Source organism: Tursiops truncatus, chromosome 15, assembly GCF_011762595.2.
Source record: "Tursiops truncatus isolate mTurTru1 chromosome 15, mTurTru1.mat.Y, whole genome shotgun sequence".
Classification (NCBI taxonomy): domain Eukaryota; kingdom Metazoa; phylum Chordata; class Mammalia; order Artiodactyla; family Delphinidae; genus Tursiops; species Tursiops truncatus.
Genome location: NC_047048.1, coordinates 25,664,718 through 25,678,789, shown reverse-complemented (window position 1 = coordinate 25,678,789; position 14,072 = coordinate 25,664,718). Strand labels below are relative to the sequence as shown.

Genomic DNA, 14,072 nt, shown 5'->3' with positions numbered 1-14,072 from the left:
AAGGCAGTAGCCCCATTGAATCCCACCTCACATTCATGAAAGGCCTCAAAGTTTAACTTCTGACATTGTCTCTAAAGACTGTTACATAGTCAGTGTGTGTGTCGAAAGTGTGAATTCCTTGTATGTTAAGACATTTAAAATACACTGCCGTCTTGGTAACTGAGTTTTGGTATTCTGCCCACACCACTTTTTTTCCCCAATTTTCCCCTTCTTCTTTAACCTTTTTTGGTTCGTTTTGAGATATAATTCACATACCATACAATTCATCATTTTAAAGTGTAATTAGGGACTTCCCTGTTGGCGCAGTGGTTAAGAATCCGCCTGCCAGTGCAGGGGACACGGGTTCCAGCTCTGGTCTGCAGAGCAACTAAGGCCGTGGGCCACAACTACTGAGCCCATGCGTCACAACTACCGAAGCCCGTGCGCCTAGAGCCAGTGCTCCCCAACAAGAGAAGCCACTGCAAGGAGAAGCCCGCGCACCACAACGAAGAGTAGCCCCCGCTCGCCGCAACTAGAGAAAGCCTGCGCGCAGCAACGAAGACCCAACGCAGCCAAAAATAAATAAATAAAATTTTTAAAAGGGTCTTTAATGGTTTTCCGTGCAACTGTTACCACTATCTAATTATACAATAGTTCATCACCCCAAAAAAGAATCCCACACCCGGTTAGCAGTCACTTCGCATCCCCCCCATCGCCCAGCCCCTTAAGTCTGTAAGGATTTGCCTGTTCTGGACATGACTTGTAAGGGGTTAATGCATATGCGGACCAGCAGTATTTCAAAAGCTCAGCCTCCAGGATCGCCAGTGGCCACGGGATTGGTCGGTGCAGTTGGGTGTACGCGGGGCGCCCAATCGCCTTCGAGCGTGGAGAGGAGGCAGGTGCAGGTGGCGGGAGACGGTGCGCCGGTGGCTGGGGGCAGAGGGCGGAGGCCGGGGGGGTAGGGGGTAGGGGGGCAGGGGGCGGTGGGCGTGGCCCGGAGCTGGCGGCGGTCCCTGGCCGGCGCCCAGGGCACGGGCATGGCGGGCTGGTGGCGGGAGCTCCTGCGCACCGTCCGGCGCTACCCTTGGCCCACGAACGTGCTGCTCTACGCCGCGCTCTTCTCAGCCGGCGACGCGCTGCAGCAGCGGCTGCGGGGCGGCCCTGCTGACTGGCGGCAGACGCGGCACGTGGCCACCGTGGCCGTGGCCTTCCACGCGAATTTCAACTACGTGTGGCTGCGCCTGCTGGAGCGCGCGCTGCCGGGGCGCGCGCCGCGCGCCGTCCTGGCCAAGGTGCTGTGCGACCAGGCGTTCGGCGGGCCGGTGTACGTCTCTGCCTTCTACTTCGGTGAGTAGCCGAGCCAGGCACCTGGGGGCCGGAACTGGGGGACTGAGGCGGATCCGGAATTGGGGGACGAGAGGCAGGGGTCGGGGTTTCAGGGGCTGGGACCAGGCAGGAGGCTGGGGCTCTGGGGGCCGGGGACCGGGGCTGGAATCCTGGGGTGGGGGCCAGGGTTCAGGGGACTGGGAGGGTCTGGATGAGGGCCGGAGGTCGAGGTGCGAGGGTCGAGAAGTTTGGGGACCGTGGATTAACAGGATTGAGGGGAAAGAAATTGAGGGAAGGTTGCCGGAGAGGCCAGGAATTAGGGGGCCAGGTCGCAGTTCGGACGCTGGGTTGCCCGTAGTCTGGGGCTGGAGGTTTCAGGGGTCCTGGGGCATACGTAGGCCGGAAGTGAGGAGGCAGGGCTGGGGATCCGTTTTCCCCTGATAAAGGTCCACGGGAACGTCGAGGAGACCCCAGCTTGCTACCATGTCAGCTGTGAGCCCCGTGACCATGTTGTGGGGCGGGGTCTCCTTTCCACTGGCGGGATACTCCTTTTCAACATACAAACAAAAGGTGAGGGGATTCAGGATGGTGCGGGCAGAGCCGGTGGAATCTGAGGTGCGGCCCGGTTCCCCTCAAAATGTGTGCTCAGGGCGGTAGTGCTGCTTTTGTAACAAGATTTCCCTGAAGGGGGTCCCATCCCCATATCAAAACCCACAGAAAATGTCAGGAGACCTCGGACCCCTGCCATGAGAGGACTGTGTACCTGTGAGGGTCTGGGGAGCCCCCTCCTCAAAAAGTCCACCCTGGAGCCTGAGGGCCTGACTTTGGGAACCTTTCTTAGCGCCCTAAATTCTAAAAACAATGGCAAGGGCTCTGTGGCCTTCATCTTCATAGCGTTTTCTATTGCTTGGAAGGGAGTGGGCAGGGGAGGGGCACCCGATCCCCTAAGAAAATTCAAGGGTCCTGGGCCTGGCCTTGGCCTTGGAGATCACAGATCCCCCAAGGGGTCTTGTCAGTGGCTGTTGGTGCTTTCTTCTAAACTGTGTTGAAGTGGTCAAGTCACCACTTTGAAGGAACCTACACTGCCCCTTGGATCTTATTTTGGGGGCCAGAGTCACTCACAAACTCCACAGGAAACATGCCTGATGCAGTGCCAACCACATGGCCCATGGGGTCAGTGAGGTCAGGGGATAGAGGACCTGAGACCAGGAGCTGCCTGATTTATCAGAAGATCTGTCTCTGATCCCAGCGCGTGACTTCCAGGCCAGATTGGCAAACAGGTTCCTCATGCCTGTTACTGCAGTGCCCTTGTACTCTGGTGATGGGATGGAGGGTTGGGGGCTGCTGGCATTTGGGAGTCAGATTCCTATCTAATCCTCAAACAACCCAGTGAGGCAGGTATTGTTATTCCCATGTTACAGACAAGGAAACTGAGGCTCAAAGGGATAAACGACCTGCCCGAAAGCAACACAATCCATGTCATGGTCTTCATCTCCCTGGGGAATGTCAGTGTTCCTGAAACCAGAAAGATGCTGCAGTCACAGGGCTGCTGGGGCCTGTGGTTCAAGCCCGAGGCCCCTGAAACCGATTCCTGCCCACATTGCTTCTTTGTTTTGCATTTCAGATTTCTGGGCCCTGTTTCCCTCTCCTCATGTTAAACTGAAGGGGGAATGGTGGGAAGGGGGTGGGTTGGATGTTTGTTCAAGGCACTTCAGACTTGGAAATTGCCTGTATCAGATGTTCCTTTGTGCTGGGGCTGCCTTGGGAGGTAGAATAGTTGTGATTGAAAGGTCTGGCTCGGAATCCACACCTGGGTTGGACTTGGATCACTATCAACCTCTCTGAGCTCTTTTCCTCCTCTGCAACTCCATCATCCTTAGCTGAGTGTTAGGAGGGTCAGATGAAAGAAAACACATCAAGTGCTTAGCCCTTAATTAGTGCTGGGTAAGTGGAATACTATTACCAATATTGGGCTCCGTTTTCTTACCGGTCCTGTTCTAAGAATCCCCTGCAATTGACTAAAAAGATTTTATTTCCCCTTCTTCCTAATCAGAGTTGGAGGAGACTTTTTAAAGCACTGTCATTTTCCTAAAATAGGAGGGTTTTGTCCTTGTTCCCTGACTTCCTTTTCAGGGTTGTTGAACGTCAAAGTTTTCCGGATGTTTTTAGGAAGTCTGAACTGGTGTTCTGCTTTCAAATTCCATTTAGAAAGCCTCTTAGATGGGAAATCTGAAGTTGCTAGAATACCCAGAGCCCAGCAGCCTTTTTGTAAAAGAAGGAAATTAAATTTTTAAAATTTTAAACATTTCACAACATGTTTTGAAGGGAGAGAAGAAAAGTCACCAATAGTCCCACCATGCTAACACTGAGGTTTTTGTGAATTCTCTAACAGATTTTAAAAAAATAATCATTCTGCTATAACTCGGTACCCTGCTATTCTCAGTTCATATTTATCATCACTTTAAAATTTACCTAACTTTAGAATGGAGATTATCTTTTGTTTTCACTGTTGGGTCAGACGGAACATACTGAGTTAGTGATAGTGGTGGTTACCTTGCATATTGGAATAGAAAACTTGAACATGAGCTGTTATATAGTATTCTTCGTATTAAATCTTTTAAAATTCTTTTGGTGTGTGTTTTTTCAAATAGGTATGAGTATTCTCCAGGAAAAGGATGACATATTTTTGGACCTGAGACAGAAATTCTGGAATTCATATAAGGTAAGACAGACTTTTGAAAATACGACCAGGATCTTTTTGTATCTTTTTAACATTAAATACATTTAAATAAAAATATTCTTGGGTTTCCCTGGTGGCGCAGTGGTTGAGAGTCTGCCTGCCGATGTAAGGGACGCAGGTTTGTGCCCTGGTCTGGGAAGATCCCACATGCCGCGGAGTGGCTGGGCCCGTGAGCCATGGCCGCTGAGCCTGCGCGTCTGGAGCCTGTGCTCCGCAACGGGAGAGGCCACAACAGTGAGAGGCCCGCGTACCACCAAAAAAAAAAAAAAATTCTTAAATTAGGGCTCCAGTTGGTTGGCACAGGGTACTATATTTTGACAGATCTTAAATTTGTTTTGATAGTTGAATGAGAAGCTTTAAGAGTGTCTATATGTGTCTCTGAATTTTAGTCAATGTTCACAACGATTTCTGACATTCTTATATTTATTCTTGTTAGTGATCACGGTGATTTTTTTGGAGCCAAAGAAGTTATTGCAAAATAGGAATAGTAGAATGTGAGTGGCTTAATGGAATCATTCTCACATTTAGAGCTGATGTTTCCAAGTGTGCATTCTGCTGAGTCCCTACGAAAGGAACCTTCTTGACATCACAGAGGTATTTACAGAAAAGGAAGGTGTTTCCCAGGGTTATCCTGAGGCTGGAATCAAGTCACCTCTTGCCCTGTTTGCTCAGTACAAATATATATATGATCCAATCCCACAAATATCTATTCATTTATTCAATGAAGATTTATTGAGCAGTGTCCTCAAGACCTGGCAGAGTCAGGGATGCTTTCCATCTCTGGCCTAGTGTGATTCTATTAATGACAATGTTTGATTCTATTTGATTCTATTAATGACAATGAGGTGAATTTTCAGGATTCCAGAATATACACAGCCTTGTCTAGGGCTCCACATCTACTTAATTCCTGATCAAAAGCAGTGCCAAGCCAGCCCCAGCCATCCCGCCACCCTCACCCACACCCCCAGCATCTTCTGTTGAACTATTCTGAGCACGAGAACCATTATCACCCGCTTGGTGGTTGAAGGCAGATGACAGGGAGGGTGGAAGCCACATGCTGCTGAGCTCCTCCGGGGGGAAAAGCATTCAGAACTCTTGTTACTTCTCTTGAGGCAAAAATTATGGGCCCATGGTGACATCCAAATATGATTTTCTTCTGCTTTACTTTGGGAAAGGAACATTTATACATTTATACGAAGAGCAAGCCAAGCAGAGTTGTAAAAGAAAGGGGCTTTGACCAAGGATTTGCAGATATTTCAGATTCTCCTTCTTTAATGAAGACATACAGGCTATCTTCATTGGGTAGAAACGTGGCGACTTTTACACACCTTTTTAAAAACAGTGGTTCTGGGATTTCCCTGGTGGTCTAGCGGTTAAGACTCTTCACTCCCAATGCAGGGGGCCCAGGTTCGATCCCTGGTCAGGGAACTAGATTCCACATGCCGCAACTAAAGATCCCGTACGCGGCAACGAAGATCCTGGGTGCTGCAACTAAGACCTGGTACGGCCAAATAAATAAATAAATATTTTAAAAAAGAAAAAACCAAAAGCAAAACACAACAAAAACAGTGGTTCCAAATGAGTCAGTTGTATCTATGCCCTTGAGAAGAAAGAGGGTATCGGCAGTCTGATGCCCAGCACCATTTGGGGACTTTCCTGAAGATCTCCCATAACAAGAAACTATCTGCTAGGCATTGCACTAGGTGTTAGCAGAAGATAACACAAAACATATATATATATATATATATATATAGAGAGAGAGAGAGAGAGAGAGAGAGAGAGAGAGAGATACACGCACACACATTGCTACTGTCTTTAAGGGACTTACAATGTAGTGGGGTAGATAGACAAGTAAATAGACAAACATTAACCTCAATGCCAGGAGCAGTGCTCAGAGCATGCAAACGGGTACTTAGCACAGCATGGAGATGTAAGGGCGCGGCTCAAGGAAAGCTTCCGGGGGCAGGTTATGCCTGAGCGGAGTCTTAAAGAACTCAGGGGAGTTAGGCGGATACCTGGGGCCTTTCCAGGGGCAGAAGGAGCCGAGGAAGGAATGCATAAAACACTGTGGTGTACCTGTAAGGGAGAAACTACAAGAGATGCTATTCATAGAATATAAAATATGAATTGAGGAACAACTGCAAATGACTTTGGATCTCGGAAGGTGTTGAAGGCCATGCCAAGGATCTTGAACTTAAGTGATTACTGGCAAGGGAGACCAGTTAGAGGGTTACTGTGACCAAGTTCACGTAAGAAATCATGAAGCAGTGGGCAGAGGAAGGATTTCAAAAATACTTAGGAGATAGAATTGGTAGGTCTTGATGATGAATTGGAAGTAGGGTTGATGGGCAAGGACACATCTACGGTGACCCATCCGCATTTACTAGGTAGCACGCAGCATTCTGTAAGCAAGAGCCCCCTTTTCTCTCCCAGTTATTTGCTTATTTCTCTGTTATCAGTAGGGACTCAGGGATTCCCATTTTTTCGATGGTTTGTAACTCATTGCTGTGTTTAATTATTTTTGTTTTGCAAATGTCCCAGACTTGGCCAGTGAGAGTCGCTTCAAGCTGGCTCCTATTTCCTTGTGAGAGTCCCCCCATCTTTTTTTTTTTTTAAGCCACTTCCTTACTTTATATCATAAAGATAGATGTTCTAGGCTCATCTTGTACCTTGTACCTGCCCTACTCTGGCCCTGGAATCAACCATTTCTTTGAGGAGTTCTTTTTCCTTTTTGTGGGGAATGGCATGGGAGACCAAGATCTGCACACTGAGTGAGGCTACATTCTGAAGAAAAAAAATTGCCATAAGAAGTGAAGCCATGTTTGGATGGGTTTTTCCTAAAGTAGTAAATTCTTTTTTTTTAAAATAAATTTATTTATTTATTCATTTATTTAATTTTTGGCTGTATTGGGTCTTCGCTGCTACACGCGGGTTTTCTCTAGTTGCTGAGAGCAGGGGCTACTCTTTGTTGCGGTGCGTGGGCTTCACGTTGCGGTGGCTTCTCTTGTTGCAGAGCGCGGGCTCTAGGCACATGGGCTTCAGTAGTTGTGGCCCGTGGACTCTAGAGCACAGGCTCAATAGTTGTGGTGCACAGGCTTAGTTGCTCCACGGCATGTGGGATCTTCCCGGACCAGGGCTCGAACCCGTGTCTCCTGCGTTGGCACGCGGATTCTTAACCACCGCATCACCAGGGAAGCCCCTAAAGTAGTAAATTCTTAAATGAGTATACACTTTAAACTTTAAATAGCTTTTATTGCAACAGTTTATTATAGAAACTTTAGAAAATAAAAATTAGTAAAAACAAAAAAAGAAAAAATAATACCACCTTTATATTACTAGTGTAATACCACTTGTAAGGACTATTTTAAAAACCTCTAGCTTTTTTTTTTTAAGATATAATTTACATACCAAGATCTCTATCTTTAAAAAAAAATCCATAATGATGACTCTTTTGTCAGAATGAACAGGTTAAAGCCTGTTAAAATAAATCCATGTTTTTTTTTTGGCCACACCACGTGACTTGCAGGATCTTAGTTCCCTGACCAGGGATCAAACCTGGGCCCCACCAGTGAAAGCCCCGAGTCCTCACCCCTGGACCACTAGGGAATTCCCACAAATAAATACATCTTAAAAGCTAAACTTATTCTGTAGCATGAAGTAGTTAGAATATATTATTATCAAATCACCATAAAGAACAGTTTAGTCTAGAGTTTTAAAAATTGATTGATGATCCTGTATTTTATCAATATTTCCCTTGCATCATTTGCATGGGCCAACAGGAAAATTGCAATATATAAATATGTGTTGTGGACTTCCCTGGTGGCTCAGTGGTTAAGAACCTGCCTGCCAATGCAGGGGACACGGGTTCGAGCCCTAGTCCGGGAAGATCCCACATGCCGCGGAGCAACTAAGTCCGTGAGCCACAACTACTGAGCCTGCATGCCACAACTACTGAAGTCTGTGCGCCTAGAGCCCGTGCTCCACAACAAGAGAAGCCACCGCAATGAGAAGCCCGCATACCACAACAAAGAGTAGCCCCCCCTCGCCGCAACTAGAGAAAGCCCGCACGCAGCAACGAAGGCCCAACGCAGCCAAAAGTAAAATATGAATAAATTTAAATAAATAAATATGTGTTGTTATTTTGAAAGCAGTTGTCTTCTAGAATTGGTACTGATTCAGGTAGACTTTTTATTGTAAATTTGTGAATATAATAAAAATCTTTATTCTTGTGCCTAACGGCTGTTTGTACAACTCCTTACCCTCTTCCACTCAAGAGACCATAAGTAGTCTAATTTAATCTGCTTAGTCTGAAATGTAATACCGCGTCCACATTCCACCTGCCTGGTGTTTCTTAATGCTTTATAGAACGAACTGTGTGATCGTTTTGTGCGATTAAAAAGCATCCTAATAAAGTTTCTCTTTATTCCAGAGTGGTCTGATGTACTGGCCTTTTGTACAGGTGAGTTTCAAACTGCTTAGAATGCCAACTCATGGGTCTGGTTTATATGAGCCCTAAAAGACTCTTTCTCTCTCTGTTATAGCTGACCAACTTCAGCCTCGTTCCTGTTCACTGGAGAACAGCTTACACTGGGCTCTGTGGTTTTCTGTGGGCCACTTTCCTCTGCTTTTCACAACAGGGTGGTGATGGTACCTTGAAGTCAGCTTTTACTTTCCTTTATATAAAGGGAACAAATGAAGTTGAAAGACCCCCAAAGAAATAACAAGTCAAGAACTCCCTGAAATTGCCTAATTTTTTCCCCTTAAATGCAGAGGATTGCCTGCAGATGAAGTACCCTGCTTACCAGTTATGTGCTCCATTTTGAAGAATTACTATTCTGTAGACCCAATTGTTTTGTTTTGTTTTGTTTTTTTATTGCGGTACGCGGGCCTCTCACTGTTGTGGCCTCTCCCGTTGCGGAGCACAGGCTCCGGACTCGCAGGCTCAGCGGCCATGGCTCACGGGCCTAGCCGCTCCGCGGCATATGGGATCTTCCCAGACTGGGGCACGAACCCGTGTCTCCTGCATCGGCAGGCGGACTCTCAACCACTGCGCCACCAGGGAAGCCCGACCCAATTGTTTTTTAATTAGCAATGATAACTTTCAATTCTATTCAAATCTCCTTTTTTTTCATTCTAATCCGAAAGTATTATTGATACTTCTCTAGTATTTTCTCTTCCCTAATACTTTGGTTAATATCAATAACAGTGGCAGAATGGCAGTTTATAATCATTACTATTTCTGGTCTAATATTTTATTGCCAGTTGATTTAAGGAGCTTCCATTTTGATTGTACACATCTCTCTTCTAAAATCTCAGGTTATCTCTTAAACACTTTTGGCTCAGATTACCTTTTATACCAAAAATAGTCCTTATAGTTAATTTCTGTTTACACAGAATTCAATCAGGAATATGGAATAACCAGATTTTCCCCTAAAATGCTGTATAATAATTTATTGTTATGCTAATACTAAAGTTCTGCAAGTACGTTTTATGTAAGAAGAAATGTGCACAGTGTGTGATTAGTGTTCTGTATAGAGTGTATTTTACTGATGTCTTCTACTTTTATAGTTTTTAATTATTTTTTTAGTTAATGTTTTTTAGTTTTCAGCATAGTCACTTGGCTAAATATCCCATTTCCTAGATATACGAAATATATAAAATATTTCACTTTTAAAAGAAATATATTGAGTGAAGTTTCTAAAAAAAATTAATAAGTTTTCTTCTGGAAGGGAGAACTCTATTCCATAAAGTTCCAGGGAAAATGGTTACCCCAAATTCACACTGATATTATCTTTTTTAAAATTAGTGCTTTAACATAAATCTTTATAGGTAATCTTTAAGGTGTACATGAGAAACTTGATCCAGTTTTTCAGATTTACTCAGTTTTTCTAACTTCAAAACCAGTGGGTTTAACAATTATTTGACTATTTCAAGAAGTTTTAGCAATTTTCACCCGAGAATTGCATCACTATTCTGTTGCTTCCCATGGAGTGTTTCACAGATTTAAAGATGTGAAGCACTGAGATGTTAATATATTTATCTTGAGAATTTATATTTAAGATTAATTTAAGAATGTATGCCTAAATATTTTAAGCATATAATTTATATAACTTGTAATATAAATTGATATGTCATAAGTAAATAACTTTTAAGTGTGGATTTATTTGAATTTAACAGATATGAATATATTTTACATTATTGGGGCAAGAGTAAGGAAATTTCTAGATAGTTTAATTCTAAAATAATTTTTTTTCAGTAGTTTTAAAAGTAGTTCGTACAACAGAAGAGCTATTTCACAACATATAAGACACGTTTTGTCATTTGAAAAGAATATCCAGAGTAACTATAGAAAAAACTACCTGGCAATCTTTTAGATGAGCTTCAATATTACTTATGGTGGAAGAATAGTGTTTGGGAAAATATTTCAGAAAACGAACCTTGTTTATACTGTCGAGGGGGAAAAGCTTATTATTCATAAAAGTATGATAATCTTTACTCAATAATGTGTTACTCTGTACTGTAGAGAGAATATGTAGCATGTATTCTCTGAATTTTTGCAAATAATACCCTTTTAATTTTTATGCAGGACTACTTTTTTTTTTAGCGTGAGAAATGGAACTCATTCGAAATAATGCAGTGTTTGTTTTAAAATGCTGCTGTCCTTGGTAAAACACGCTCTCAACCTTCCAGTGTTTAGAACAGAGCAGGTGGCTCTTATTCTTCTTCCAGGTTTTCCCATTCATAAGGTTTCTTTAACTTGCTTGTGTGTTGCCACCTGGCCCCTTTTCTGGCCCCCTGGTTGCTCAGGCAAAGGCAAAACCTTTCATTGATTTCCCTTGACAGAGTTGAGGTAGACTGAATTTTCAAAACAACTTGACCTAATAGGTGTAGAAAACAAAAGGGAAATTTAGAGGATGTTGAAGCATTTTTTTGAAAAAAGTTTACAGAATATTGCTTTTTGATCCTGGGTCCTGGCATTTGAGGTATTTACCTTGTAACTCTAATGGCATCTACCCAGCTTTCCTACTTTTCTGATGCCCTGATGGTCATTGTATGGTTATGCCATTGGCCACCACTACCGGGGAGTTGTCTCCTTGGCCCTGCTACCAGTAAAATCAAGAGTGCCCAGTCCCATCTTTTTGGACTCATGGTTTCCATTTCCAGTCTCAGATATACGCCTTTTACCCAGATAACTGAAAAATGATTTCTCAGTTCAGGGGAGATCTTTTCCTTCTATACAAGTGGATGCAACCATCCTTATAGTCCACCAGGATAACCATAGTAGATAAAATTTCATAACCCTTATGTAAATAATAAATGTTATTAAAGGGCCACTGTAGGGATGTGAAGAGGGTAAACAACAAGGCGATAACTGTTAAAAGAAGTCCGTGGTCTAGTTGGGAGTATAAGTGAAGAAATTGATAATCAGGTTCTCAGGACATCTAATCCGATTCATCATTGATTGCTTGAACAGCATCCGTGACAAGTGGTCAATAGAAAGCTTGAATATTACTCAAGTAATGCATCCCAGCTGTAGGTTAGTGACATAAGCAGTAGGTACTTTGAAATCATGGTGCCTGAGGCAACCTGGGAAGGCTCCATGGAGGAGATGCCTGAGCTGGGTCTTGAAGGATGGGAAGTCGCAAGACTGAAGGTCTGTGAACTGGAGTGGTGATGATAGGATCAGATGAGATGAGATCTTGAAAGAGAAGAAAAAGGAAAGGCATTTAAGTTCTAAATTAGAGGGAAATTTCCATTGGCTGTTCCTCAACTTTGAATAAAGTAGATGTTTCTGTCCAGCTTACTTGTAATTAAAAATCATGCATAATTTGTAACCTATCAGTCTTTTTCATTTGTAGGAAAATTAATGAAAGTTATTCCCTTTTAGCTATATCATAGTGGGTTTGGTGAGGAAAAATTAGGCAATGTGAGAGTTTGCAAGTTTGCAATTTTTTTTGCATAACAATTTCTGATAACAAGTTTGAGAGTGGCATGTAAAAATATTTTCCTCAAAATCTGTCAGTAAGGTGATTCAGCAGACAAAGTGATTATCTGCCCACTACACAGTCAGTGAAATTTTGCATTTAGGGGTTCATGAGATTTTGCATTTAGGGGTTCATTTAGGGGTTCATGAAGGGTGCTTTAGGAAAACTTTATCTTATTTGTATTGATGTTTTGGGGGGCCAGAATAAGAAAAGTGTTTAATGAATCAGAGAAATTACAGCTACTAAAAGATAATTCAAAGAGAAAAACAGTTTCACATTCTAGTACTTCATTAATAATTGCAATTTTGGTTTTTAATACTTTGAAGAAAATTTTGTTTCATTTCTTTCACTGTAAAACACATAGATATAGAGATTTAACTTTGGTATTTCAGGTTGTGTCTAAATAAGGCCTCCAAGTCAACTGTGTTAACCACAACCAAATTAAACATAGATAGTCTCTCTAATTGAGGTAGATGACCCAGAATTACAATTTCTAACTCACCCATACTTTATTTCTCTCCAAGAATTGTCATCCTTTAGGATTCATTTGAAGCTATTGAAAAATATCTTTTGCTAGGTGGGCAATTTACTTTTAGTTCAGTGAAATTTTATGTGAATTTCTATAGTGTTTGCCAAAACAAATTATACCCAGAACACGCTTAACCATATATTCTGGAGGCAGCTTTCATTTGAAATTAGGTTCATTAAATTAGAAATTTAATGGATTTTTTGTGCCTGAAGATCTTGACCTTGCATTGACTACACTTAACCTAGTTTTACCCACAATGTTTAGAATCTAAAGGAACAGAAAATGCAATTAAACAACTATTGAAAATTTTTCTTTTAATAATGGGGAATAAGTGAAAGGGGAAATCTGGAGATTAACAATAAAGGATGTACTTGGAATTTCAAGCTACTGTGAGCAGTAGCCAACCAAGTGAATAAAATGGAATAGTTAGTAACTGAGTAACATTATTGGCATATATCAGTTAGAAGCATATCTTTTTTTTAGTTCTCTTCCCCCTTGTGTCTTCCTTTCCTTAAATCTTTATTTATCCATACCTTCCTTACTTTCTCTGTCGAATGGCCATAACAAGCCCCCTTCTCCTGTCCTTCATCCCTCCCTAACCCTGACCACCCAAGACAATCCAAGGGGACAGAATAACTGTGATGAAGTTAGGGATCAGACTACTTAAGTGACATAACAGCCATGATGTAGAGAGATGGTAGCAGAGCCTCCTCTTTGGATCTTTTCTTCCCTCTGGGGGAAGAAAATGTGGAAGGATCAATCAGCCCTAGGGAGAATTTTGAAGTGAGTGAACATTCTGGAGGCAGCTTCCATTAGAAATTAGGTTCATTTTCTGAAAGTATTAGAAAGTTAATGGGTCCTTGTACTTGAAGATTTTGACCTTGAAGTGTCCCCTTTCTTTTCAGAGATCCTCTCCTTCCTCTGGATGCCCGTTCCCTGCATTCTCTCTTACTTAGTGCAATATCTTCCAAATCGTTCTCATGTCTTTTCCTCACCTCTCAAAACTCCCATTCTCTCTATCTGACTGATTTCAGCTACATTTAGAAAAGTAGGTTTATTAAGCTAATTTACTGAGATGTGGATGACAGCCTTTGTAGTTGAGTTTTGTTTTTTTGTGTTTTAATTGCTAACACAAATGAATCTCTGGATGGAATTTTAGTAACTATTGCTGTGGTGGGAGGGGGTGGAGATAAGAGGGTATTTTGTGGCAAGAAGACCTCTGAGACACTTTACATTATGCTATCATTGCAATGTATTGTGAGCCTTCCACAATGGATAATCATTATCTGTTTGCATATTTGTATTCCCTTCTAGACTGAGCTTCTGGAGGGAAGAATATATTTCTTATGCATACTTGTATCTGAAATGTCTAGCACAGTGTTGGGCATGTAGCAGAGGCCCTGTAATACTGCTGAATGAATGAATGTAATTTGGATTTCGCATCTTTGTTTTTTGCCTCTGGACTGCTGCTGAGCAGTCTGGACTGATGGCCCTTTCATTTTCATCCCCATGT

The 14,072-nt window shown here is 42.8% G+C and overlaps 1 protein-coding gene across 5 annotated transcripts in view; it reads left to right on the top strand.

Annotated features, from left to right (window-relative positions):
- The first annotated feature begins 688 nt into the window (after nt 1–688).
- MPV17L (MPV17 mitochondrial inner membrane protein like) overlaps nt 689–14,072 on the top strand; it is a 35,413-nt gene continuing 22,029 nt past the window's right edge. For 2 of the 5 annotated variants that reach the window (XM_073792276.1, XM_073792278.1), the window contains exons 1-3: nt 689–1,326; nt 3,957–4,027; nt 8,475–8,504. In XM_073792276.1, the coding sequence (XP_073648377.1) occupies nt 1,017–1,326; nt 3,957–4,027; nt 8,475–8,504 (411 nt within the window). In that variant the 5' untranslated portion in view covers nt 689–1,016. Of the gene's footprint in view, nt 1,327–3,956; nt 4,028–8,474; nt 8,505–8,586; nt 14,068–14,072 lie in introns of those variants that run through there. The other 3 variants (XM_033840275.2, XM_033840276.2, XM_073792277.1) reach the window with 3 other exon arrangements.